Here is a 27,182-nt window from a genome sequence, read left to right as displayed (position 1 = left end):
CAGCTCTGCTGCCATTGACAATGTTGTGCTGCGGTCACTGATTACATCAATTAAACAGATAAAATATATCCATACTATAAGCGAATCTATCCGTTCAGAGATGACCACGCGACTGGGGCGAGCCTCACCCAAATTGGCAGTGTGAATGGTCTGGGGTACGGGATAAACAGGCAGGTCGGAGTTGCCATAATTCAAAAGGGAACAGCGTGCCACGGTCACATTCACACCCCCACGACGATTGTTGACATTTGTTCGCCAGCTACACGGTTAAATATTTCAAAAAACTTTATATTTTTCCAAATCAGTTTAATTAATATTCGCCTTTATTCACTGAACTGAAAAATTAATACATTTCCTGCTGTTAATAATTTGTCCGTACTCACACAAAACAGACGAGTCTTCCACAGCTTGAAAGGTTTCTCGAATTTCACACATAATATGAACGCGACTCCCCCCTTCCCCAGGACCATCACTCTACTCACCAACGATCATCACCATAATCAAATAACTCAACAGGAGCCTTGGTGAGAGTTCGAACCTATGCTCTGGATGTTCAAATATCACATCACCCCCCCCCATCATATATCACCATAAGGAACTTCATGCTCCACCTCCCAACGACCAACATCCCCCCCTTCAATTACGATCAAGGCTGTAGTATCACTCTTCCGTACTTCAGCTGTATCTAGCAATTACCACCCACACCTGTTGCCCAAGTGTAAAGTACTCACACCTGCTCCATACCCGACAGGTACACCCACAGCTACACCGAACTAGTACATCCTGGTCTACTGTACCTGGGAGTACAATTCAGTGTGTACCATCAACATCAGAAGACCTATTGAATGTTTCCAGAAATATACTGGCCTCTTGACCTGATCATCATGATTTGAGTAAAAGTGAACATACAAGCACATTTGCCCACTTTCCTTCACCGTTTTCATCACCTTTTATCCATAGGTAAGTAAGTAAGTAATTATCAAAAGAAGGCACCAAACCGGGAAGGTTATCCATAGGTAATTGCATGTTGTGTGGTGGCAGCCTCAGAATCAACCCCCCCCCCCAAGCATTAAAATTGAGGACAAGAGAGGCAGTTGTCATGACAAAATTTAATGTAGTTATCAGGAGAAAGTGCTATTAAGCCTCGAGTCTCTACAACTGTATAACACTTGGAAGCGATGAGGACAAGGATTTAGGATGACTGAAGATGGGTCCACGACGTAGCCAGCACCGAGGGCCTAGGGTCGAGCCCCGCCAGTTAACTGGAAGAGGAACTGAAAAAGTCAGTTGGCGTAGTCAAATATGAAGCTTCTGGGCTGGACATGGTTGGAAATACTGAGCCCGATCTTCCAGTACTGGCCAAAGAGAAATCGGTAGGAGTCATGAAGAGGATTCGAACCCGCTCACTTTGTACTCTCAAGCAAACGCTCTAGACGACCACCGGACCACAAGCCAGAGTGCATGGAGAGCGGTGCGTGAAACCCGTTTGTGCTCCACATGGAAGCCTCATGACCTTCGAGGATTCAGTGAGTTGCATTGCTTTTGCCCATGTTGTGGTGTAGTAGTCTAGGGCGTTTGTTTATGACTACCAAGCGAGAGTGTTCGAATCTTCCATATGGCTCCTACCGATTTTTCCTCATCGATACATCACTTAAATGTGATTCATTTGAGCATCACTGGCCTGTGTCGCCGGCCCCACCAGCCTGTGTTAGAGAAGTCAGTTCGTTTACCATTTATCATTGTTTTCAATGATAGGACACGAGGCTAAAATTTTATTTTATTGAAATATTGAAATTTTAAAATTTCAATTTTTTCCCAGTATACCACCCAAAAAAAATCTTAAATCCCGAGTGTATTTATCGCACTTTAGGACCCTAATACCTCGCCATATGCCGCCGTGCACAAAGGTTTAAAAAGTATATTATTTGTTATTTTTATTTGAAGAACAGTGGTACAAACGGGTGCAAATTATTAGAGTATTATATACAAGCCTGCAGTCGTCGAATATTTGGCTAGTAAAAGCTGCCTAAACTTTACTCCATTCTCAGATTTTCGAAACTCTGAATACAATATTTCTCACGTTTGCTACAGTCAGTGAATCACGTTACAGGCAGATTATGTAAATAATGAGAAGTGTGGCGTGGGCGAGGCTGCGAGCACCTCCGCCTCACACTGCACATTAACGTCGTTCTGGATGACAAGTGAACCATGTTGGGCACAACGCCTCACTCGCAGTCTTCGGCAGCAATCAGGCGGTAATCCTGTACAGAAATATAGCAAGTTATAAATCTATATTTGACATTATGACCACACTTTGGGCTGTGATGGAGTACAAAACAACATCACCAAACCTCTATTTATATTAAAGATATTTAATATAAATTTATTTTAGACATTTTTGCTCTTGCCGGCAGCTCAAAGCTGGGAATATGCGTGATCTTACCTGGCTGAGGGAGAAGTGTGGGTTGTAGTAGTCATAGAGAAGCACAGTGGCGGGCTTCACGCCCCCCACCGCCACCTCCCGCCTCGCCACCACCGTCACGCACCTCGCCCTCGCCGTCACCTGCTCAAGGTAGAAGGATACCCTACTGCCCTCTGCCTCGTACCGCTTGACACCGGTGTTAAGGAGAGACAAGTACGACGTGACTGGAACATAGCCGGAGACGAGGTTCACCTCTACGACCACCATGCCGGAGGCGGCGTCTGAGGCGACGTACGCCACGCAGGCCGAGATGTTCTGAGTAACGCAGCCAGAAGCGTAGTCTGCCGCGGTTACGATGGTCATGTTGAAGACGTCACTAGGTGCAGGGTGAGCAACATTGTACCTCAGCACTGCCTATAAAACAACGGTATAATAAAAGGTTTAAGAGTGTACTCGTACGGGGAAATTATTACACGGCCACAGGAATACCTGCCGGTATTCTAAAGTGGAGCTACTACAGTATGGTCTTACACATTTGGTTAAAGCTCTTTCTCTCCTGCTCGAGTCACAGAGTATCTCCTTCACAACGTGCTTATGGATGCATGCAATCTTGCAAATCCAAATCTGCATTAAACTAACCATCACACTATAGACAATGGCCATTAACTTTGTGGGAGCTAAAACTGCCATAAGCCAGTAAATAAAATTAGATCACAGATCCAACCTGGAATTTTTGGAAACTGGTAGGCAAGGTAACTAGGGAACCAACTGTATCCGTCACCATACGCGAGATATAGATTATGGGTAATATTCTGCATCCTAACCATTCACCATCCAATTTAAGCAATAACCACTATGCAAGGTATTATATGAAAGTTAAATAACTGAACAGGAACACTGTCCACCAAACTACCCGGGGAAACTGGCATGACCAAGTGCCAGGCTGGCTGGTGGTCCCCAGCTGCACACCCCGGCGGACACTACAGTAGAAGAGCGGCCACTGCTGGTGGCTCACACCTCTACCACCACCTCCACCAGTCTAATATAGTTACTTTACTCTAGGAATATCAGTTTGAATCTGAAGTTAATTCGAGATCACTTAACATGTTTAAAGGAGATGGGGAATGACTAAATAATAGCCAGTCTAGTCTATAGCTACATCTGCCAAATTAATACAAAAGCTCTATATATCCCATATTGTCATTTGAAATTCGATTTCCCCCCCCCCCCCCGGTAGTGACATTAGAACTTCCCAACCTTCTTTAAGGCAGGTGTCGAAGTTTGTTAGAGAGTTAAAGGGAATTGTACCTCAAATATTGACATTTTAAATATTCAGTACCTGAAGTACGGTACATCCATGACCGTCTACGGTGATGCTAACGTTGGTAGGGATGATGGGCAGCGTCACCCGCTGCTCCACCAGCTGGTTAGAGTCGTTTACTGCGAAGTCGTAAGAGAGAAGGTTGGCCTTCACTCTGCCTACCACACTGACGGGGCCAGGACGCAGGCGAGATTCGTAGCTAGCAAGGGCCTGTAGAGCGACCACTGTATCCTGCAGATACTCTGGTCATGAGCAATTCGTCGAGATGGAGTTAGGAGTGAATACGAGTAATTTTAGTGCCTTCGACAATAAGACTTCCAGAAACTATAATAGAACCTTACTTGAGTAGAAAAGAATCCGCCTTGTCCATTCCTCTGTGCCATTAGCCATTGGACGATTTTAGTAGAGTGTTGAAAGAAGCACTCTGCATAGAGTGACATCATACTCAAGACTACGTAACCAGCAGTCTCCACCTCAACCGCCAGATTCCTCCCTAGGATGGAAAAAAAAAGATAAAGATAAAAGCCTTCACGTTAAAACACGACAGGAACTTTTGGCTCTTGTACATCAGTACCATCGACTACACACCTCGACTGCTTGGCAACTCCCAGTAGATGTAATCCTTTGTGACAACTGCTTGGTCGAGGATCTCTTGCAGTGCAGTCTGTGCAGCAGGCAAGCGGGCCAAGGTCAGAGCGTAGGCCTTGAGTGCTAGAGTGTAGGGCGAGAGAGAGGAGTCGCCAGCCAAGCACCCGGCAGCAGACAAGACAGTCGGGCTGTGGAGGTCCTCGCCGGCCTCCAGCAGGGATATCATTACATACGCCGTCAGAGGAACAGAAGAGTTTTTTCCACCAATACCTCCCTACCATGGAAACATTTTACAAACCATTACCAACTGTAAAGTTTTAAATTAAATTTGACCATTAATAAGAACTATAATTTTACATGCCTTCATTTCCTTATGAATGACCATGCCGAGAGGGACGAAGCAGCCGTCAGGACCCTGCGCGCGCCCAAGCCACGAGCGAGACTTGTTCAAGACCTTCTCGTCCACCTGTAACATTATCACTGTACTACCATTACAGGGTTCATTTAAAGTCTGTAGCATCTTGGTACAGCATCTTACACAACAGTTTGGTTATGCCCACAGTCTTTAAAATTACCTTTAGTGTCTCAACTGTAAATTTGTTATACAGTATTTCATGGAAGGAGGAGAGACTCGGGCGTTGCCGGGTACCTCTCATCCAGTGTAAGATAAATTACACCCCCCTCCCCCTATTGTGTACTGGATAACATTCAATATTGACATTATTAATAATGATTAACGCATTATACTTGGTCATGGCAACTTTGTTTAAAAATAGTTCATTGTGTAAGGTTCTCACTGACCAGTATGAAGGGTCTAGCCAGAGCGAAGGACTTTAGCACAAAAGCCGTGAGCCAGGTGGAGCCGGACTCGTCAGCTCTGCCGAAGACGCTGAAGGAGCCGTCGTCACGCAGGTACAACAACTCCCGCTGGTAACCTACACGTCAACCACACGTTTAATACGTCACTACCAAATATGCCTTTACTCAAGCAAGTTCTAACCTAAAACAATTCATATATTAGTTTAAAAATTATTATTAAGCCATTTTTACGAACAAAAACTTGAACGCTTGGGCACAAGTCTCTACACGACACGAGCGCCACCATTCTCCCTCTTACACCCGAGCCACTAGTCTCTTACCTGTAGTCATAAATCTTACAAGTCTGTCCGTGACCTCTGGCGTGTCCTGCCCGGTGGCCTTAAGGTACTGGAGAATGAAGATGTTGGGAGCAAAGTTGACCATATTCTGTTCCCCGCACCCAGACGGCTGGCGGACCAGGTTACCCAGGTTCTGGAACGGTTCTCACTTTTATTCATTAATATTCATCTATAACTATGAACATTACCAAGCCTTTTTCGAAGCAATGCACAAAAGTGTGGCAAGCAAAGTACTCCTGCGCACTTTCGGTACCCATGGGGAAATTCCGTCCGGGCCAACAACCACCCCCCCCCCCCTCTTGTCCAGATCCAAGATATGCCTCTTCTCTTTTAATTTCGAACCCTTCCATGGCCTACTGGTTTACTGCCACCTCTTACCTCAAGAACAATCTTTTTCATCTATGGTAGGTCATGTAGTCACAAACTTTCACAGGCCTGGATAACAGTTCTTTTGTTCAGTGGCAGTGAATTACAAAAAGGAAATGTGCAAGAAAACTCAGTAGCGAGAAGACCTCGTCCACACACTATACCAACGGTGGCGCAAAAGAGCCCCTCAAATTGTCAAGGCAACACCTTCGAGAGCCAGGGGGGGGGGTTCCTTCCATAGCTCATCTTTAGCATTTTAAATCTGGCTTTCATGGCAGGTATTAATTTTAGTTACAAGCATTATAATTATATAAAAAAATCTCGCATTTGTTTGTGAGATTGGTTAAGTAATTAGAGCATGAATAAGAGGCTTGCCTGGAGCGAGAGGACGAGGAGGCCCCCGATGGTGACCCAGGCTCTGGCAGACCCGTCCACCACCGCCGCCTCTGCTGCACCCACCGTCCACGCCACCTCCCGCCGCCCGCTACTGTTACCTGTCAAGAAGTCAATTTTTACACTTTATTGGAAGAGCTACACGGCGTTGCTCGGGTGATGGAGACCACATCTTCACAACACGCAATCATCAACCATCTTCGATAAATACCGTCGTCATATTAGCAATCACTACCCAGGCACCTCTGGGTTCGCTATCAAGAAGTTCTCACCAATTCTGTCATTCTTTTAACTAATCACTTTATATTTATAATCGTGTTTAAAAATGCCTACAATCTAAGTCATTTTGCGCACACTAGATAAATTCTTAAACAAAAACAGTGACATGACTGACAACTGCCACTTTACAACAGCTCTTAAACTGGACGAACGTCAATTCACCAGAACGAATATATAATGTTAAAGTTACTCAAGCCAATTTACAAGACAAATTGTTAGGCAATTCTTGCCTTGAGAACACAGGTAAGATGTCCAAGTCTTCTCTCTGGGGAAGCCTTCAGCGTCCACCTTGATGGCCTTCACTACTGCATCACTGAAAACGTTAAAACATTAGCATGGTATTAAAATTGACCGGTTAACTTTGTTTACCTTCTAACATTTAAGCACAAACCTTTTTATGGGCGTATCCCTGGAGCCACAGGAACCAGGAATAGTGTTGTCTACGTGTGCGGACACGTTTATTTTGACGTCACCGAGGGCAAGCATGTTGAGCCTGATGGTGACGACGGCCATGTCCTGGGCGGCCACACACACGCCCTCCTGGACGCCGCCACCCACTACTTGGTATTCTCTACTCTCCTCCATCCTTACCCGCACCTGCAAGTCGTAATTCATCTATTCAACCGTTGTGTGTAAAGATGGACTAGCTTTTGTTAAGGTAAGTCAAGCGCGGAAGGGTAATTAGTCATCACGATATTTCACGATTAAAGTCTAGCTGCTGGTTGATCGGTACACAGTCCAAGACTATAGTATCCTCGGTATGTACACTGGAAAAGTGAGCTCCACCTCTGCGTATTTTCACAGCTGTCTACCAATAGATCAATTTGATCAATGCGTGTTTATATACTCTCGCTATATAATCTCTAGATAAAAGTTCTCTCGTACTTCTCACCCAGTTTTAGTCAAGGTTTCTTATATGCAAGTGTTCATACCGACCTCAAGGGTAAAACCCAAGACAATACCACATCTATTACCATCCACGTTTACCATAAGGGCAACATATCCAGTGGCCTCGTCGGGGACAGGCAGCCTGTTAAAAAGGTACCCCTCCATTGTTAGAATTATCAAAGGAATTTGAAAGCTACAGCATTGTGCTGGTTTTGGCGTGTATGCAACACCATGGGTTTACTCAGCCTTTCGTCTCTTTCCCACAACTTGCCAAATCCAGCCTCCTAACTTCAGTCTAGCTTTAACAGATACACAGAGCCACCGCCCTCGCTGAAGGGAGTGTGGTAAATTTTACCACCTATACACAATCATCTATGCAATTTAAATTGACAGTCTTTACTACTCGCATGAAAGATTCATTCAACACAGAACTGACTAAAGGTCCACATCACAGCAAGTAGTCTGCTCCCTCCCTGCACGTAGGCATACAGGTAACCGCCATAATTACCGACAATTTCAACCCGTCATTATTATCAGTAGATATATTTACTATTCAACTAGCACTAAATTGTCTGTCTACATTAAACCTCCTGCTCGACAGGGTCTCAATGACTGTTACAATGGATTAGGGCATGAAACTTAAATTTCATTGATTAATGCAAATTCTGTTGACCAATACATAAACCATACAAATGCGACTCTCCCATGTAGCAGCCTTCTGTCAGACGATCTTCCAACCATAGAGCACTTCGGTCGTGACTTCGTTACTCTGTACAAACCCTGTCCAAATTGCTTATTAATTCAAAGTCATTTGAGTTTGCACTACAATCGACAAAATTATTAAATAACATACCTCGGGCTAAATTAGGTAAGACTTACCGGTAATGCTCTGTTTAGGTAATTGAAAACGGAGATCTTTACAGGGAGGACCTCGCCACGCTTGACGGAGGGCGGGATGGTCAAGTCTAAGAAGAAAGGCATAATTGTCGTAAGGTTGGCTGGTAGGGAGAGTCCGACGTCCATCCCCGGGGTGACGCACACAGCCTTCCCCACCCACTGTGTGATGGTGTCCGGGACCTCCAGCACCTTCACCCTCTTACCAGAGGACCTGACAACCACCAAAGAAGTACATTAAAAACTTTCTATAACTACGTACAAGTGAACACTAAAAATTTTGCGTCAACTAGTCATACATTTATTTTTTTTTTTGTACAATATACCGAGTTCACAATATCTAATAAACATATTCGTAATCTAAGATTTAAAAGTCAAAATTTAAGATTTAGATAAATGCAGTCATATGGCTCTACTTAATTTGATCAGCAAATAGTGTCATTAAATTCAAAACATTGAAGGAAATTACGGGAGAAGGAAGATGTCAAAGAGCCACGTCTCTGGGAAGTGGGTCCTGGGGGCGGCCGGCGCTGCACCACCGCCACCTCCAAGCCTAGCGACTCCATCATAAAACGGGATTATGTAATCGTCTGTCAAGATAAGAGTTTCGGAAGAATTACACATTACAGCCGGCCAATACTTAAAAACTTCTGTTTTAAACCATCTGAAATTCCCTCCAAGACGAAATTTAGTACCCTTTAAAATTTAATAGCGATATTCAATGAGAACGTATAATTCTAGATTAGAAGTTTTACAAGGCGTTTGTTTAGTAATGGCAAGCTGAAGTTGCACCGTCTGGCAGAACAATGACAGGTGGGCGTCTGAAGTGGCAAGTACCGTCAAGTATTTTGAATACCAAGATAAAAAGTAACTAGGGGGAAAGAAAAGGTAAAGTTTGGGTAATATAATGAAAAATAACTAGCACGTAATTACAAAAAGGCACCAAGAAAGGAAGACTATGTAACACCGTCAGTGTCGCCGAATGGTCCAAAGACGCTAAATACCACATTTAAGATGTCAATACGAGAACAAAACTACAAAGCGAGCAACAGTTATTAGATTCAAGGATATTTATCACACACACACACACACACAGAGAACAGGAAAACTTTTAAATGCTCAAGAGTTGGACGCGTGGTGCCAGTGCCTTACCTATAAGGCTAGACAAATGACTGAATGGTCGTAGACTGATGAATGATTGACTGGGTAGAATTCTAAAAAGGAATTTCTTTTGGGGGAGAAATATAACTGCGTATGGCCTTCTCAGCGGCAGTGTCTGCACGTTCACTCAAGGAAACTTTAATATGAAACCCAGCAAAACTACTATCGCAAGTGTACTAAATGTAAAACTGCCAATACTGGATACGTACCAGAGGGTAGGTGTAAAGGGTGAACTGGTAATAACGCCATACGAGCACGGGAGTCAACCAATGACAAAGGAACGGTGACGTCGGAACAGCCGTTTAAGAACATTGGTCTTTTGCAGCAAAGGCAGCACGAATGTAAAAGTACACCAATATCCTGCTATCTTTACCCAAAGAAGTTCACGCTTGCCATTTCTGAATTAGCCCAAATGGTATTCCAAGAAAATGGGAAAACTTAACCTAATTTGTCCTAACAATCCATGGCCAAAGAGGCTCTCTCAAGTCAAATATAATAAATTAAATTTTTGATTGTGCTATACTAGGCCAACTATGGTCAAGCAAGGTCGTTACCTTTCAACCCCCCCCTCTACAAAATAGAAAAATGTAAACAGTTTGCTGTTACAGTACAGTTTTTGAACATTCAACCTAGTGGTGTCCAAGTACCATAATTTTAGGACTTACTCATTGGACATAATGTCCCTTTATGTAAAGTGTCCTGCGATCACAAACCTTACCAGGGTTTAGTCAACCTTGTATTGCAAGGGCAGGGGATTTTTTTTTTAATAAAGATTCATAAAAAGTTGACTATATGGCAGTCAACTTTATATTATTTAATACTGGCATTGGTAAACTTTAAATTAATGTAAAATGTGATTACACTTTTGCTTACCAATGCTACGCCAAGAGATCTTTGGTGTGACTTCCATAATTCACATTCAAATGTGTGCGTATACACTACCTGGCATGCAAACGTGTTATTTAGTAGTAAAATATTTAAAAATGGTTCCCTACACAAGCCTCTCAGTTGGCACATCCGATTCAGAGCCATTTCTTCATTGGCATTAAAGTCAAACGGACATTAGAAATCGTCTAATACATTATTAAAAAACGAAGGGGCACATTCACAGAATTCGCTACCTAGTATTTTTTTTACTAGTCAAGTACTTCTAGATACATTAGTTCATCACAAACCGTTGATCTTGCGGATATTCGGCTGAAAAAACTAAATTAGACTGAATCGAGCAACGGTATATTGTGCCAAAGGCTGGCAAGTTAAAAGTAATAGGTTACAGAGTATATCTGGAGTGTGTCGCCAGAAAATTTATTTTTGAATCAGTGTTCATTAACACGTGTGGGTTATTTGATTCCACTTTTGACTAAAAATATAATTAACAGTTTTACCTTGGTATTCGCAGGGCCTGGCTACCAGCTTCAGATCTGAGAAGACATGCAATCCAGCAATCTGAAAAAATAGCATTATTAGTATTGCTAACTTTGGGTACCGAAGATGGCGTCTCATGCCCACTTAACTGACGTACGTGGGTCACCTTAACATGCTACTCCCATACCACTCTACTCACCTGGAACATCTGGAGGGCGTCAACATACTTGCTGGCTCTTGGGAAGGGCCAGATGGGAAATCTAATAGAATTCGGGATTATCCGTTTCAACCTTGCACCTGCAACAGTGATTCACATGTAACTTTACTTAAAATTAACTGCATTAATGTTTACCTAGAGCTACAGTTTACATTAGAACCTTTTAAGAACATTTACGAAACTTAGCCAACAAAGATGTGCAAATCAAATTTTAGTATCAATACTGAACTGTCTTTAACCAACCTGTGTTTATGTCCCCTTGTTTTATACAGTCATCTTGACCGATGACCCACGGATAGGCTTCGTAGTCATTTACGAGCTCAAATATTTTGTCCACGGTGATGGTATCATCCCTTTTGTCCAGCAGCTCCGTGCTTCTGTCCACAACACCTGTTTGGTAGATCACTATTTGGTTCAGTATTTTTCCCCTCGGTAGATTTCAAACAATGTCGAACTTTAAAATAGCTTACAAAAGTGCCTTAAAGCCATTATAAATGTTGTATCACTATCCAAGTTTTACTTTACTAAGGACATAGGGCCGTCAGCTTTATATAGCCAGCAGTTAACGAGCTAATATATCAGACAGTGGCATGCGCACAACGTACTGTTAACGTACAACGTAATGTTAACGTACTAACTAGTAACCTATAGTAAGGAGGTGCTGGCTAAATAAACTAGTCCCTATAAAGTAAGCAGTAGTTTCACATAGATATAGTGCTAATGAGCAGCGTGGGGATAGTTTTAGGTGGACGTTTTATGTAGCTCGTGGAAGTTTCTGAATGCAGCGCTGCTGCCATTAAAAATCTATAGAAAAACAAATTAACACAATCTTTGCTTGACAAGTGACTGACCGACGCTACAGAGAGAGAGTGGAGCCGAGGAGATGGCGAGTGTGGTGGTGTCTCGTGGCTGTGCCGTAGCCGACGACCAGGCGAGGTTGACACCGCTCGCAAGGCACTTGTCCACCTCCAGCTGCCTGGTGTCCGCCACCACCTCCCCGTCCTCCCTCCGGTACCACACCAACACCTGCAACACACACACACACTGTAGAACTTCTGGTTTCAACTCTTTTTACCATGTCGTAACTCAGTCGATTAAGGCATCGTCTGTGATCTCTGACGTAGGTTCGAATCCTCGTCATGGCCCTTGTGGATTTGTTCATTGATGCATCACGCTATTGCGATTTGTGTGTAACGCACCATGTACTCGCCACACTTCTCACTAAACGTTACTCTCTCCAAATTACCGAGAACTGTGCTCTATGAGAGCCAGAAAGTTTGGTTCACATGACTGCAATATTCGTGGGGGACCAGTGAGAATATCTACAAAAACTGCACTTGTCCTAATGAGAGTACAAACTCCCGTTCGACTAAGATCCTTCTCCCCCAGCCGGTACCCGTGGTATTCGAGCACTCCCCCTCCCCTGATGTCAGCCATCACCACAGAACCAGTTCGATTGCAAGGACAACAGTGGATTTAAATTTATTATGTGTAGATCGTGTTCAAGTGACTAGACTATCTGTACTATTTTAAATGCATCTTCTTGCTGTAGTTTTATACACGTGTTAAGTGTAGCCTGCACATGACTTTAGCTGCTTTAAGCTGCCGCCAAGTTGGGTGGGTGTGGAGCAAGATTAGTAACCGACTCGCCGTACATGTAAAGTGCCTTGTATAGTGTGTTTCGAGCCTCTTTTTGAATCACGTTTGTTATAAAAAGATTAGTTACTCCAGGAAGGTACATATTTAAAGCAAAATTTTAACCTTGTGATATTTCCAAGAACTTACACTGACTCTAGGCGAGGCGGTATAGGGGAGTGTGATGGGCAGGTGTAGCAGCCCCCTCACAGTGTGCGGGGGAGAGGGCAGCAGAGGGCCCACCAGGTGCGCCACACTGATGGGCAGGACACCTGGCACTAGAGCGTACTCTTCCGTCTTCCAGTACTGTATCCGGCCGCGGGATACGACCTGGAAGGAAGGTCAGCGTTACCACGGATGGCTCAGTACAACCCGTAAGTGGAGACTGACGAGGAAGGATTGGTCAAGGTACCTGAACATTAATGAAGGCGCGGGTGAGGTTAGTGGCAGAGAACATGACGGGGAGATGGTGTGTAAGGCTGGAGCCGGAGAGGCAGCGGAGACGGCCGCCAGGGACGTGTATCAGTAGGGAGGAGTTGGAGGGAGACACGTAGTGCGCTATGTCCACCCAGTACTCTGAAGAGTCTGTCCTGGCACTGCACATTAACGTCTTCATCTGCAAGTTGAAAATATTATGATGAAAAAAAGTAAATTGTTGACCAGACCACACTAGAAGGTTAAGGGACGACAACGTTTCGACAATCTACTTGAGAATGGTCCAGGACGGACCGAAACGTCGTCGTCCCTTCACCTTCTAGTGTGTGGTCTGGTCAACATTCTTCAGCCACGTTATTGTGACTCATTGCCTGCATAGAACCAGTAAAAGATAATCTGCAAGTAAACTATTTTTTTTAACCAATCTCCAGCAACTGCCGAGATCACTGAAGCTTGGAACACCCAGACCAAGCAAGCTTTTAACCAGCGAACTACAGATTTTATGGCCAGACATTTATCGCATATACAGTTTCTTTAATTTATATATACAACTTTACTCCCATTTTCATATAGAACCACGAAAACATTTAAATCTTTGTTAACAATTACTAGCGTGCAGAATATTAAATTTAGTTTCTAGATTTTTTTTTTTTTTTTTTTTTTTTTTTTTAGCAGACTATACTTTTGCGTTTAGTTTACCATGTGTTATAGTCTATCTGCTCATGTAGGCAGGAGTCTGCAACTATTAGTGACCTAACCAGTTAATGTTTATGCAATTAACTTGCCCGTGTCAATGTTTGCTTAAAATATGTTGAGAGTACTTACAAAGATCCTGTTAGCCTTGTATGATGGCAGAACGAGTGTGATGGAGCCATCCAGGGCCGCGGACAAGTTAGTGCACACTCCGGCAGCACACGCCTCCACCTTCACTCCTGCAGCCGGCGTCCCGTCAGGCAACTCTGCTGCCACCTGTCGCCAGGTCAGTGATAGTCATTATCAAGTTGGAATCCTAGATTAGTTTAATTTTACAGACAGGGTTTTTAGTACTTACAAATAACCCGAATCTGTTAATTTCTTTATCCCACCAATAGTACTGTCGTTTTCAGAGGTGGGCCGATGACCATAGATCAGATCAGCGAGGGCCTTTGTTACACACGCGGGCCAGTAGCAAGGATTAACACTGGTGGCAACTTAGTATGATTTCCTAAGTCTACGGATTAACTAGCTCCCGGCCGAAGCTACATGGTGCCACCGCTGTCTACTCTTCTGTAGAGTTGCCAGTGCATATTCATTGACAACAGGCTGTAGCAGACCCCACTTAGCCGTTCTCATGAAAGCATACCAGTAACGGCAAAAATCACCAATGCCACCCGTGACATCAGTGATGCATAAATATTGCTTTGAGTGACATCGCCAGTGACATCTGTGATAATCTGCGCGATACAAGTTTGGCAACTCATAGTCGAGGTCGTAAGCAAGTAATTATCAAAAGAAAGCACCAAACCGGGAGTCTAGGTCGTAAATTCAACCGAAAACCTGAAGCAACGGGATTCTGCCTAGCACCGTTTTCAATCAGTATCAGCCTGGATGACAAAAGACCGACTTCATCTCGTACTTCTCACTTAATCATTTTCAATGCACAGTCCACATAACCCAGTGAACGTTATAACACGACCTTACCCTACAAGGGCTCAGACTTGTGCTAAGGGCTACTCCGTCCTCAAAGGCCTGGTCATACTCCACGACTAACTTCAAAATAATTCACGCCTGCAAATCCCAAAACTTTTAAATCTACAAGCCAGGCCTACGACGCAGGCGATGAGTCACAATAACGTGGCTAAAGTATGTTGACCAGACCACACACTAGAAGGTGAAGGGACGATGTTTCGGTCCGTCCTGGACCATTCTCAAGTCGACAATCTACTTTAGGTCCAGGACGGCTCTATCGTCCAGGCCAAGTGGTTGGACTAGCTATCAAGTACTGTGTTACAGGGATGTGCATTGGTACCACTGTTAGTCAAGGTTTACTCAGGGGTAACCCGATTGGTAAACTTCGCGCTCTAACAAGTTATAAGAAGAAATGCAAGTGGGTTCAACAGCCTCACCTGGACAGTGAAGGGAAGATTTGGCTTCATATACTGGTCTTTGTAGCGTGTAGTGAAGACGACTGGTGACCGCGAGACGGCAAGAGTGGTGGTGCCCACCGCCGTCACCTCCGTCCCGGCCTCCGTCACCGTCGCCTCCCCCGTCACACTATACGCTCCACACTCCTCCAGCAGCAGCTCCTCTGCCTTCACCACCACCTCTCTGCACCCTTGTATCTGAACAGTCACACACTTCATTAAGTCTGAAGCTTGTTCAATACGATTGAAGTAGCTTCAGAAAAAAAAAATCAGCAAAGTAACTATACATCTTTGTGGTAGAGCCCCATTGCCTTCCTAAAGCCATCTTGCTCCGAGCTAACGGGTCACATCAGCCACAAGTTCTGTTTGGCCTACCGAGGATCTGAGCCAGAACCTGGCCCGCTTCAGCGGTGCAGAGTGAATTTACCACCCAACCGGAAAGGCATCGAGAAAGTCGGCAAAGCTTTACACAAGTTGCAACCCGTCCTCACACTAGGCTGTTTAAACACGCGGCTGTCCTCCCAGACGCATTCATCAATTTTAACATACTGGTGGGTCATAGTTGGCTAGGCGAATTATCAGTCCCTCCCTGCGCATCTGTACGCGCCTAGTTCTGCTTGCGGGGGGGGGCCCCCCCACTTCGGCTCTTTGGTCCCGCTTTTCCAATTGTCATTCAACTGGTGTAGAAGTTCCTGAACCTATTGGCTCTATCATATCTACACTTGAAACGGTAGAGAGTGTGCCGCCCCACATCACGTCCTAATGCATGTCATTTGTCAACTACTCAAATTGTTAACGTCCCTGTGGCCCATTTGGGTACCAAGTTTCCACCCGTGCTCCCTTTTTAGCACTGGTCGTACGCTAACGGAGTATATTTATCTACCATGTGAAGGGCCAGGGTCCCACTTGGGTCTCTGGTAGGGGAAAAAAACCGTCACTAATGTGACCATTAGCTTAGAGCAATGTAAGCAAAATAGCTTCAGGTAATCATCTAGAGGCTCAGTTGAGCTCTACACAATAAAAGTTCTTATTTACAGCGCGACAAAATTTAAAGTATCTGGCAACACCTTACCAAGTTTTGAGTAGGACAATTTGAAACATTAGGAATGAAGCCATTGCAAAATTTCTACTTTTTACGACGTTAATGCATTTTAAGCATCAAGAGTTTATAATTTTTGACAGTTTGTGGGTATTAGAGTAGTACTCACTGGAGCCGTCTTGACGAGGCTGGCCCGACACTTCCTGGAGAGCCCGTTGGTCACCTCCAGCCTGAGGCCGCCCCGCACAGGCTGCCCGAAGGTGTACCTGACCCAACAACATCCTCACTCACTTTTTTTTAAACTAGATCTACTTTTAAATAATGGAGAACTTTTGTAGGATTTATTGCCCAAAGGCCTGATAAACCTTGTTCTCAAAATATTCAAAGTTGTAAAGACAGAAAAGTGTCCGATTTAGTATTACTAAAATATAACCATCTTCTGAAGTGTGGAATTAACGTTGGCACTAAGACTGCTGGACACTTGGACACTCAAATCTAAGTTAATCATTTTGTGGCCAAGTGCCTTAGCTAGCCTATATTTTGATCAAGAAATACTCAACATGAAAGGATGATTGTGAGGATTGGTAAATATTAGACATTGAAAACTTTCAGATCAGTTACTGGGCGGTAACAGTGACAGTAACAAATACATAGTGACAGTACCTGGCGCAGACAGTGAGGGCGAGGCTGGCGTCGGAGGCCAGCAGGTACCGGGGCGGCGTCACCGTCACCTCAAAGCGAGGCAGGACATACTTCTCTACCATGAAGTTTGTCTGTGCTTGTGCTTCCTCTGTCTTGACAAATATAGTGTACAGCCCCTGTAGACAAGACTTAATTATTAGTTTTAAATACCAGGAACCCAGAAGCATTTTAAACCATTTCCATGCAATTATTGTATGCAATGTTTTAACATTTAAGAAAAAATTACAAATTTGTAAAAAATTTCAGATTAAACTTAATCTCTAGAACAGCCATTACAAATGTTATTCCCTTTCCTATGTTTAAGATTATCTGTTATCCCCAATGGAACACCCGAAACCGATTCGATTAAGGACAAGAGGACGAGGGATTCGCTGGAGTGGAGGTGGACATTACACCTGACCCAGTAAGAGCGCCACGCCTGTGGGAGGCATGTCCACTACCGTGCTACTTTCAACTTTTTGTTCAGAGTAGCTGAATCTAAAAGCAACACACCTGACTTGCGTGTTGTAGCAACGTGTATAGATGTATCTACAGTACACAATAGAACTTTCTTGTAAATATGGCCAAGTGGCATGGCGTCTTATCAATTTCGCATGTCATATGTAGACCCATCATTAACCCGGCTCCACGGGTTGTATTATTGCAGTGCTATGAGCTGTATAGAGTGCAGTAATTGTGTGGCCATGAAGTCTTTAGCCAGGCTGCTCCTTCGGGAGCCCTATAATCGAGTTTGACTCTTATCCCTCTATTCAAATTAGCTTTGCATGATGCCAATTTAAAGACCGTGTATTTGGCATTTGTGCCGTTTTATTTAATAACTTTCACGATTCTAAGTTTCAGCGAAACCTTCTATAAGAGATTGGGGCACTGATTATCCAGTAACTGAAGCGTGTGCTAATCAAATTAGCAACTACAATGAAGACATTCAATGGGTCCATGTTCTGTGCAAGAGAACCACACGACGCAGGAGATCACTGCCTCCTGAACACCAGAGAGGCGGCCATCTTCTGCGAGGAGTCTCGCCATATGCGGCATTGTAAACAGATGTAGTCCGGAAAGAATACAATCTTAGTTGATGTAATGACTGCTTACCTGCTGGGGCTCGTCAGCGAGGGTGAAGACCAAGTGGACGAGGCCGCCCGTGTTGTCAACACGTGTCCACTGCGCCACACGGGTCCCAGACGGCGCCTCCAGCCACACCACCGGGTACTAGACAAACCAATTAGTCCTCAGGAGCAGAGCAACAACCTCACTAATTATATTAGTAGCCACTGGTATATACAATATCAAGGAGATGACAAGGAAATTAAAGTAAAATGCGTTTAATTATATTAATTTTAAGTTCTTTATATTTACGACATAACCTTCAATAAGCGTTTGCAATGTCTAACTGCATGCTTAATCTCTTAAGGAAACAATAAAATTTAGTATAAAATAAACCAAGCATCAAAATTATTTAACCTACTTCGCAGTACTCTACCAAACTATAGTATTTTAAAGCAATGTACCGTTGTACTGTATATGCAACTGCTAGAGTTGTTAAAGTTTACTCCCCGTCACCTAACTTTGTGCTCTGCTCCATCACCCGCCAGCCAGCCCGCCCCCCCGCCTGGCCGACACTGTAGCACTCTACCCACCCACTGTGTCGACACCTTGAAGAAGGGACCGAAGACGGTAAGTATCCTGAAGCGGACGGTGTCACCAGGCTGGTAGAGGTACTTGTCCGTCTGTATGAAGGTGACGTAGCGGGTGGAGGTGAAAGTGACGGAGGCGGCGTGCTTCACTCTCGCCCCACTAATCTGCCCCTCTACCATCAGCTCTCCTGTGTTGGACGCACCATCAGCCTTCACGCTCACATTCACACAAGTCGACCACCTCCCTGACAAAATTAATCCATAACGGTAACATGCTACCATGCTTAAGAAAAACCAATCGGGTTTATTCCATGATAAATATTGTACTCTCCTAGTATGTGTAACAAACCTGGAGGGATGTCTATTGTGGTAGGGTTATTGAGCGTGATGTTACGAGAGGTGTTTGGGTCAGGAGCCGTCAGTGTGAGGGAGAGGCGGCCAAACGGTGCCACTGGGTCTGTGACCACCACACACACCTGGCCCAGCCCGCCAGACCATCGCTGCGGCGCCGTCACCACGTAGCCTCTGAGGAAGGTAGCCGTGTTAAGCATGTGGGGGCGAGGCAGCAACAAGATAACAGCAGTACAAGAAGTATCAATTGAAGACCAAGCCGGGTAGTAGTAGTGGAAAAAGCTAAAAGATATCCAACTACTTCCTCCTGTTGTTCATACATCTTTATCTTCACATTTTAGCAATTTTTAACATTAAAATGCTAACGTTGTCAAGTGTTTGAAAAAGTTATACAACTAGAGTTTGGGTTGCGAGTCGTTCATTCAGGTGCACTGCATCATTGACAACTTGTCCTCAAAGAATGTAGCTGTTCTCTCGTATGCGTTACTCTAGTCCAAATATTTTCGTATTAGAAAATGGAAGGGTCTCGCGAAAGTGACATTGTATCGTTTTCCGTTTTGGGTCCTCTGGTTGGGTAGGAGAGGACTTTTATATTTAGCGTTTTTTTTGACGTTGGGAAACCTTAGGACAACGGGCTGTGTTCACAGCACCAGCATGCGTCATTAGCTCAGAGCCGCCTACACACGGTTCTCACATTCCAAGTGAGATTACACAACTTTCTTTAAGACAATATTGTAGGTGGAGTGATTACCACAAGGCTCACTAGTTAAGCCATTATGTATCATTTTCATGCTCAGTAATGGCAGTTTTTTCCCCTTCTCAAATATACACTATAAAGATCATATGTATAAATTTACAAGGAAAATGCTACATTACGTATAGTTCATATAATTCTCAGTAAACCAATGTTTACTATCAGAGCACGAGCCTTAATTCACATTCAACAATTATCAAATTTATATACCAACTAGCTAGGAGAAAGATATTCGACTTTTTGCAGCTAGTTCTTGTTTCACCAAGCTAGTCTACCTTATCCAGGAGTAACTTAAAACCTTCCGTCCGGAAGACCTTTTCTATCGGGCCTGTTTCCAGTTTCCTTAATTGCCTAATTTCAAGAAAGTAGATCTGTTTCCTGTCGCCATCGTAAAGACAGGAAGCCATTACCTGGCAATCTACAAACCTTCCCAAGGATGCACCCATAACAGTGACCAACTTTCCGGGCACGTAATTACTGCAGGGCAGACAGAGGCATCAGGTTTAAAGAAACGTGTCCATAAATTTATTCTCCCGTGAGAATCTAACCCGAGAACTTTGTTATGGTCAGAATCAGCTGACAACTGCGCTACTGGACCTTTCCGTCCTTACTATCATCGAGAAAGCGCAAAACAACTCAAAAAACTTGCACCAAAACGTATAAACGAGTAATAATTCTGCATAACAAAGATAATAATAACCCACCCTGGACAGACTTGGACTAGAGCCAGGAGCCATATCAGCAGTTGAGGAAAGACCCAGTAGGTAGCAGCCATGCTGACGGCTGTGTGAGGTAACGCGAGCATCCAGTCAACAGGTTATAAGTACTGCCGGTGTTGGCCACTTGGGGACGTTGTTGTTAGTGACCACGAACCTGGGGACTGACTGGTTCATGCTCGGAGAGTCGAGCATCTCTGCGGTGTCCAGCTCTTCGTCAACAACTTGTGGTGTCTCAAGCAATCTGTCCTCATAAAACATACAGCCCAAATTTCAGCCCATTATTAAAATAAGGTACCATATCGGGATTACAATGTTTGTGTACAAAATACGGATCATTCTAGTCTGTGAGGGAACAGCCCGTCCTCAGACCAAATCCATTCCATCCAGTGGGCCCCAAGGACGTATTCATCAATTTTAACATTCTGTTCATTCAAAACGGAACTTTTCTCAAATATAAATTAATATTATTATATATTTTCATATTGTGCATATTTAGTCATAGGTCAGGTTAGGTGGTTAGGTTCTGTTGGCGATTATTTGTATTTGTAGTACGTGGGTGAAGCATTTACAGCATTGTGGTTCGAACAAAAGTCGTCAGTGAAGCACTTGTTCCGGAAGTGTTCGAACGAAATCAGTTGTGAGTCTAGGACGGGTTGACGGTTGTCCATTCATAAACAGGGGGTTTGGCGGGTGCATGGAATACGGACTTTGTGTCCTTGTTTGGAGAACAGGCTGCAACCCGGCCTCCAAACAAAGACCCAAAAGTGATTTCATGGGCCCCCTCCCCCCGGGGCAGGTGAGGTAGCAAGCCCCGCCCATAAGGGTGCCACACAAAACAACATTTGCATTTTGCTCTTCGAAAATTTCACGTCAACGACACGTTGTATATTTTTGTATAACCCGGAACGATCCCAACGAATACGCCATCGATGACGTCATACACGGGATAGGTTCATTATTTAGTAATTATTTTATTCTTAAGTATACTTGAATTGCGTCGTCGTCATCGATGACGTCATACACGGGATACGTTCATTTACCTTTTCTGGTAATTATTATATTCTTATGCATACTTGAATTATTATATAGCAATGTGAGTGAATAAACTGAGATGAATAATGTGTGTACAACACCCGGCAACAGGCGATGGTGGTATAGTGGTGAGCATAGCTGCCTTCCAAGCAGTTGACCCGGGTTCGATTCCCGGCCATCGCAAACTATTTTTATTTGCTTTAGCTAAAATCCTGTGTATGAGATACACAATAAATATATTGTTACTAAACACAATACTGCTTTTCCTATATACCATAAAACTTTGTACATTATTTTTTCTTATTTTCCTCTACTTTTAAAAATGTGCTTCAGTTGCTATTGAAGTTCTTCAGTGTTATTGCTTATAGACAATTCCAAGGTTACAATCAACGTCTTTGAAGGTAGATTTTTTGGCTAGTTCATGAGCTTAGGAGAATAGGTCATACATTAGGAGAATAGTGTATATGTAAACCGTTGTTAAACAATTTGGGGGCGGGTTGTATTCCGGGGAAAATTAGGATTAAGAACTTGCCCGAAACGCTAAGCGTGTCAGTGGCTGTACAAGAATAGAACTCTTGTATATAAATAAAAACAAATTCAAAATGTATTTGTTGCCAATTAAAATTATTTTTTAGCATTTGTGTTTTATAATTAAGCTTATTGCAACGCGGTTAGTCAGATTCCTCGGTAGTATAGTGGTGAGTATCCCCGCCTGTCACGCGGGAGACCGGGGTTCGATTCCCCGCCGGGGAGATAGTTCTTTTATGGATTTGCTATACAATAAATGTAATATCCATCTAATTTTTGTTTTACTGATGAAATAATGTCAGCATACTATAAACTAAGCTACTGGCTTTATGGATGCATGTTTATACCTAGACGCTCATTTACGACCAATATTCTGTTTTGCCACGAGTATCCAGAAGTATCTTTTTCCTATATATTAGGCACAGGGCTACGTACCATACAGATAGAAAGGTCTATTATCATCGTGGTCGATGAACTACTGGGCAAATTGAACTACGAAATTCAAGCAGGAGACGTCAGGCCAACAGACGTCAGACCAGGAGACGTCAGACCAAAAAAAGTCAGACCACGGAACACTAAAACTTGAGCCGGGATAAAATTATGACATAGTGACGTCACACACCACGTACATTTCTCGTATAAAACATACGTTATCTTTAATTTGCGTTAGTCGTGATTGGGATAGGCTACGTTCGATTAGGGTGGGATAGAATAGGAAAGGTTAGGTTAAGCTAGGGTAGGTTGGCTTGAATCGTGTTAGAGAAGCGAAGACGTAGAGTGGAGAAAATTGGCTCAGATCTTAGACCCACTAAAGCAGCTTAGAGAGTAGGAAGGAAAGTTATACTGGTGTAAACAACAGAGGCATTTGTGTCAAATTAAAAAATTGCTCGAGAAAATCGCCTTTATGAACGCTGCCGTGTTTGTATAAAAAAAAATAAGTCCAGTCCTTATGATAATGAAAGTTTGACTAGAAATAGGCAGAAACCTTTTTACAAACTGCAAAAAGTTCGCAATCAATGCTAAGGGTGTATCAACACAGCTGTAGAGGCTCTGGCAGTGGTAAGACCTATAAAGTAACTAATGAAGACAACCTCGCCCAGTGGGACCCCGCGGAACACCCAGTAACCCACCTCAGGGAAACCTTTCCAATCCAATCCAAGGAACCTTGATCTAATCTTACCCAGAAACCTGCATGGTGTACTATACCTGTGCCTTTTGCCAGGCTGTAACTGCACCCGGCTACCATTCTAATTCTACTGTATTAATTACCAATTTATTGTCCATTACTTTAGCCGGCTTCCTGTCCTCGTCCAGGCCACTAGAGATAGTTCCATTATAAAATGGCTATTTATAATGGACCTCCGGTCCTCATTTACCTTGAGGCATAGTGAAATTCATACCAGTTCCTCTATCTATCATCATTCTATTATGCAGGAAGTACCGCACGTCTATGGGTCATCCAATAAGGTTAGCAGACTTCTATATGTTACCACCACTGCTAAGCTTAGGCTCGGCTACAAGTACCTCTGGGAGTTTGTAACATCTGCTGATGTAGATTTGACTACATGTAAACTCTTGTCAGCAGAACTATTCGCATACTTTGCAACATTATATACTGCAATGTGAAAAAAATCGCGGAATTCAGAGATAACACCATCAATGGTGTCCAAGAAATGTGTAAGTACTTCATTCATAATGATGTGCTGCCCGAAATCTTAGCGATGTAACCAAAATTTGCTGACTGTAGGTGCAGCATGCACATGACTGTAAAGCTGCCGCCCAGTTGGGTGGGTGAGCAGCAAGACTAGTAACTGTGGGACTCCCAGAGATGTAAAGACTGTTGTGAGCCTCTTGTTGAATCACTTGTGATACAAAAAATTATTGATGTGTGTATTTGTGTAGGCGATTGAATGTGTATGTATATATATATATGTACATGTATGTGTATATATAACATTAATAATTGTCACTAGCGTCAAAAGATTATTTGCTTAGCTAAACGAACTAGAGGGTTCAGTTCCTGAAACGTTTATGTGCCTCTAATCCTTTACACCACCGCCCACGGGATGGGTATGGGGTGCATAATAAAGAAAACTTGAATTGAATTTGAATTGGTGTTTATCTCCGGCTCTACTGCAAATCACTTTAACCCCGAGCCTTGATATTCTTAAAAAGGTTGGATTAATCCCAGCCCACAAAAGTGCGTGTCTCACAGAAATAAACAATTTTAGATTAATATCACTCCTGCCCACCAGTCAAAAATATTTGAAACACTAATGTACAAACATCCAATCTCATTCTTATCCTGACCAGTGCTATAGACAATTTTTTGTTTTGCCGTTATTCTAACTACTAAATACTAAATAGTGTTGAACGATGCCTTCAACCATTAGGCGTTACCTAAATATTGTAGTGTTTGCAAAGTGTTTTACTAAAAGTCATATATAGCTTGTTAGCTTACGTCTGGTTTAGTAGTTTACCACACTAAACCTATCAATAATTTAACTGAATTATCCTTAGTATGTCCAAACCCCTTTGCATACTAATGGTTTTAATGTGCAAATTTATGTAACAAATAAGCAACCACCGTATATTTCATTTTTATTAATATATATAATGGTAAATACTGTTCCATTATCTTTAATGGACGTTTGTTAGGGTCCCCGCGGCCAGGTCAGGGACCGAGCCCCGGGGACCTGAACCCCAGGAACTAAGGCAACTGCAATATTGGTGCCTTCTTTTGGTAACTTAATTTCATGTATAGTTAGGCTATGTAATAATATTCTTATATTACAAAAATGCAGATTTAAAGTACACACAATATGCTTAAATTGATGACAATATTTGGGGTAAGTCGCAGCCTGTATAACAATTGGAAAGAGTGCTGCAGTAGGATTCCTTAAGTACCGTTTGGAAATATGCACCAAATTTCTGTGCTGGTTCACGCTCTGCCTTCCTTGCTGCCCTGTATCAGGGGCCCCATATCCACTATGATTCCCGATGTGCTCTTACTTCTCAGACTCTTAGCCTGGTCCTTGGCTCGTTCTCTCCACAATCCGTCACCTGTGACTGGTATGTCGCCATGTCCCTTTGCTCCTTCACTACCAGTGTTTGGTCATGGTGTCATTCCCAAGTGTTGCCCCCCAGGCACCAGCCAGTCTTTAGACCAGCCGTCGACCCCAAAGACGTACCTATCAATTTTAACGTTCTATTCGTTCAAACCAGAACTTTTCAAATATAAGTTATAATATATTAGCATATTTAGCCACTGTTAGGTGTTTAGGTTCTGTTGCCTATTATTTGTATCTGTAGTACGTTGGTATAGCATTTAGTGTTGTAGTTCGTTCGAAAGTCGTCAGCGAAGCACTTGTCCCGGAAATGATCAGTTGTGTCGTGTGTAAAGTTTTTCATTCATAAACAAGGGGTTTGGCGGGTGCATGGAATGGACTTTGGCCTTTGTTTATTAATGAAATGTGGTTTACACACGACTAGACTAATGACGTCTGAACATTACCGAAACTGTTTCGCTCACGTCCTCTATTCGAACCACAATTCTATAAATGCTTCACCCCACGTACTTCAAATATAAATAATCGCCAACAGAACCTAAACTATAGAATTTGGTATAATATTAATTATCAACGAAGTTTTTAATTGTTTTGTAATCAATTAAAATTGATGAATGGGTCCGGGGGAGGGCGGCAGCTGCTCTAAACAGCTTATTGTGAGAACGGGTTGTCTCGTCCAAACTTAGAAAATGGGAGAACGAAGCAGGGTCTGATCCCATCGTAGCTGGAGCTATGGAGCCTGTTTTGCCATTAGTTCTACTTGGGTTGTTGGACCCAAGCTCTGAAGACAAGCCCGGCCTGGGGAAAACTCCCAGAACCCCAAGAGCAGAGGACATTTGTATAACCTCCATTGCCCCTAGCTACACCTAATTTCTTATCTTCACTACTTTTATTGTGTACTATAAATGTCAATTCGATATTTTTTTTAGTATTTTGACTGGCTTTCACGTTTTGTAGGAGTTTAATTAAAGCTAATCGAAGGTATTTCCGAGATTTATTTAAAATCCTTAAGCAAAAGAAACCACCGTACATAGTGCCGAATTACAAAATATAAATATATTTATATTTTGATACCAAGCATGATACCAAAAATACCACAAAAAATGTAAAACTGATGAAATATTATTATACCGCCTCCTTCATGAAATGCCATACCAAGTGATGCTTCAACGCGATCCATCTTCCTATGTTATCTGCAAGAAACATTAATTTTAATAAAATGGAAATAGACAACTGCTTTTCTTCACTACAGGGTATTAACAGCAACAATATCCTCAGAGCAGAAATATTTCAAGCGGTAAATAAAATTGTAAAATGTGAACACACTCGCCTACAAAGAAATTTAACCGAAGCAAAACAAATTATGAGCAATATTTGAGAATATCTATTAGAGAAAAAAATGTACTGAAATATTACTTTAATGGATAAGAAAAGGTGATGATAATCGACTTACCAACACCTATCAGGTACCTTTCTTTCCCATCTTCAAAGACTCCTGTAAAAAAATAAGAGTAATAGGTATCAACATCTGAAAGATCTAAAAAAAATAATCCAATACCTATATTTTGATCAGATAAATAACAGCCATAAAAGTAGTTTCATTAACTTCAATCGGTAATTCCATTATCATCATTAGGATGACTAAAACCTGCCAAGTCCAATCCAATCAAAATTATTAACATGCAATTTTAAATAAAATTATATTAAAACTATCCTGACGTGTTGAGGGAGCTGAATATATACAATACAATTATAATTCGAGTAGAAAGGGTACAAGTTTCAGAAAATATTAAAAATATGAAAAGGTAGGGTCCAAAAAAGAAAAACATAGCAATACCAACTAAAGTGACATACTAGGATGAGTTGCCAGGCTGGCATGTGCAGAGAACAAGCAATACAACATTTAAGCAGTCCAAGAAAGAAGGGAAAATAGAAGCAGGCAAATTATGATCAAAAACAAGCTAGAATATAGCATGGAGAGAAAAACATCAATTTCAGGATTTAGCAATTTAAGGCAAACGAAGAAAAAAAGCAAGAGAGCAAGGGGTGAGGATCACAAGTGGGATGGAGGCTTAGAAAAAATATTGCAAGAGTGCAAAAGGAGCTGTTTT

At 42.8% G+C, this 27,182-nt stretch overlaps 1 protein-coding gene and 2 non-coding genes across 4 annotated transcripts; 2 read left to right on the top strand and 1 right to left on the bottom strand.

Moving 5' to 3' along the window:
* Positions 1-1,921: 1,921 nt before the first annotated feature.
* Positions 1,922-20,588, bottom strand: LOC123754357 (pregnancy zone protein). 2 transcript variants are annotated; one of them, XM_069326435.1, is made up of 27 exons: positions 20,429-20,588; positions 18,969-19,144; positions 18,623-18,864; positions 18,078-18,194; positions 16,947-17,101; positions 16,453-16,549; positions 15,227-15,442; positions 13,947-14,090; positions 13,099-13,302; positions 12,837-13,016; positions 11,903-12,077; positions 11,295-11,441; positions 11,034-11,131; positions 10,855-10,915; positions 8,778-8,898; positions 8,294-8,522; positions 6,918-7,123; positions 6,757-6,839; positions 6,230-6,348; positions 5,471-5,621; positions 5,133-5,266; positions 4,689-4,797; positions 4,332-4,601; positions 4,085-4,236; positions 3,762-3,974; positions 2,444-2,836; positions 1,922-2,261 (listed from the first exon to the last, which is right to left on the bottom strand). In XM_069326435.1, exons 1-27 carry the CDS (start codon positions 20,527-20,529, stop codon positions 2,226-2,228), a joined length of 4,329 nt encoding a protein of 1,442 aa, XP_069182536.1. In that variant the 5' UTR covers positions 20,530-20,588; the 3' UTR covers positions 1,922-2,225. The 2 variants fall into 2 exon arrangements, with proteins under 2 accessions (XP_069182536.1, XP_069182537.1); XM_069326436.1 differs by having other exon boundaries at positions 6,230-6,342.
* Positions 20,589-21,586: 998 nt separating this feature from the next.
* TRNAG-UCC (transfer RNA glycine (anticodon UCC)) lies at positions 21,587-21,658 on the top strand. The gene has a single exon. It is a non-coding gene; the product is annotated as a tRNA-Gly (tRNA).
* A 498-nt stretch (positions 21,659-22,156) lies between these two features.
* On the top strand, positions 22,157-22,228 carry TRNAD-GUC (transfer RNA aspartic acid (anticodon GUC)). Its single transcript has one exon. It is a non-coding gene; the product is annotated as a tRNA-Asp (tRNA).
* Positions 22,229-27,182: the final 4,954 nt, after the last annotated feature.

The sequence above is a fragment of the Procambarus clarkii genome, chromosome 18 (assembly GCF_040958095.1).
Source record: "Procambarus clarkii isolate CNS0578487 chromosome 18, FALCON_Pclarkii_2.0, whole genome shotgun sequence".
NCBI classification, from domain to species: domain Eukaryota; kingdom Metazoa; phylum Arthropoda; class Malacostraca; order Decapoda; family Cambaridae; genus Procambarus; species Procambarus clarkii.
This window is presented reverse-complemented; position numbering and strand designations above follow the sequence as displayed.

Excerpts from the sequence above, each read along its gene's own strand:
- LOC123754357 (XM_069326435.1), bottom strand. The coding sequence starts at position 20,529 with ATGCTCGCGTTACCTCACACAGCCGTCAGCATGGCTGCTACCTACTGG. Across the intron at positions 11,132-11,294 it reads ACAAGGGGACATAAACACAG|GTGCAAGGTTGAAACGGATA; the intron begins GTTGGTTAAAGA and ends TCACTGTTGCAG. Across the intron at positions 6,840-6,917 it reads AGGGATACGCCCATAAAAAG|TGATGCAGTAGTGAAGGCCA; the intron begins GTTTGTGCTTAA and ends TAACGTTTTCAG.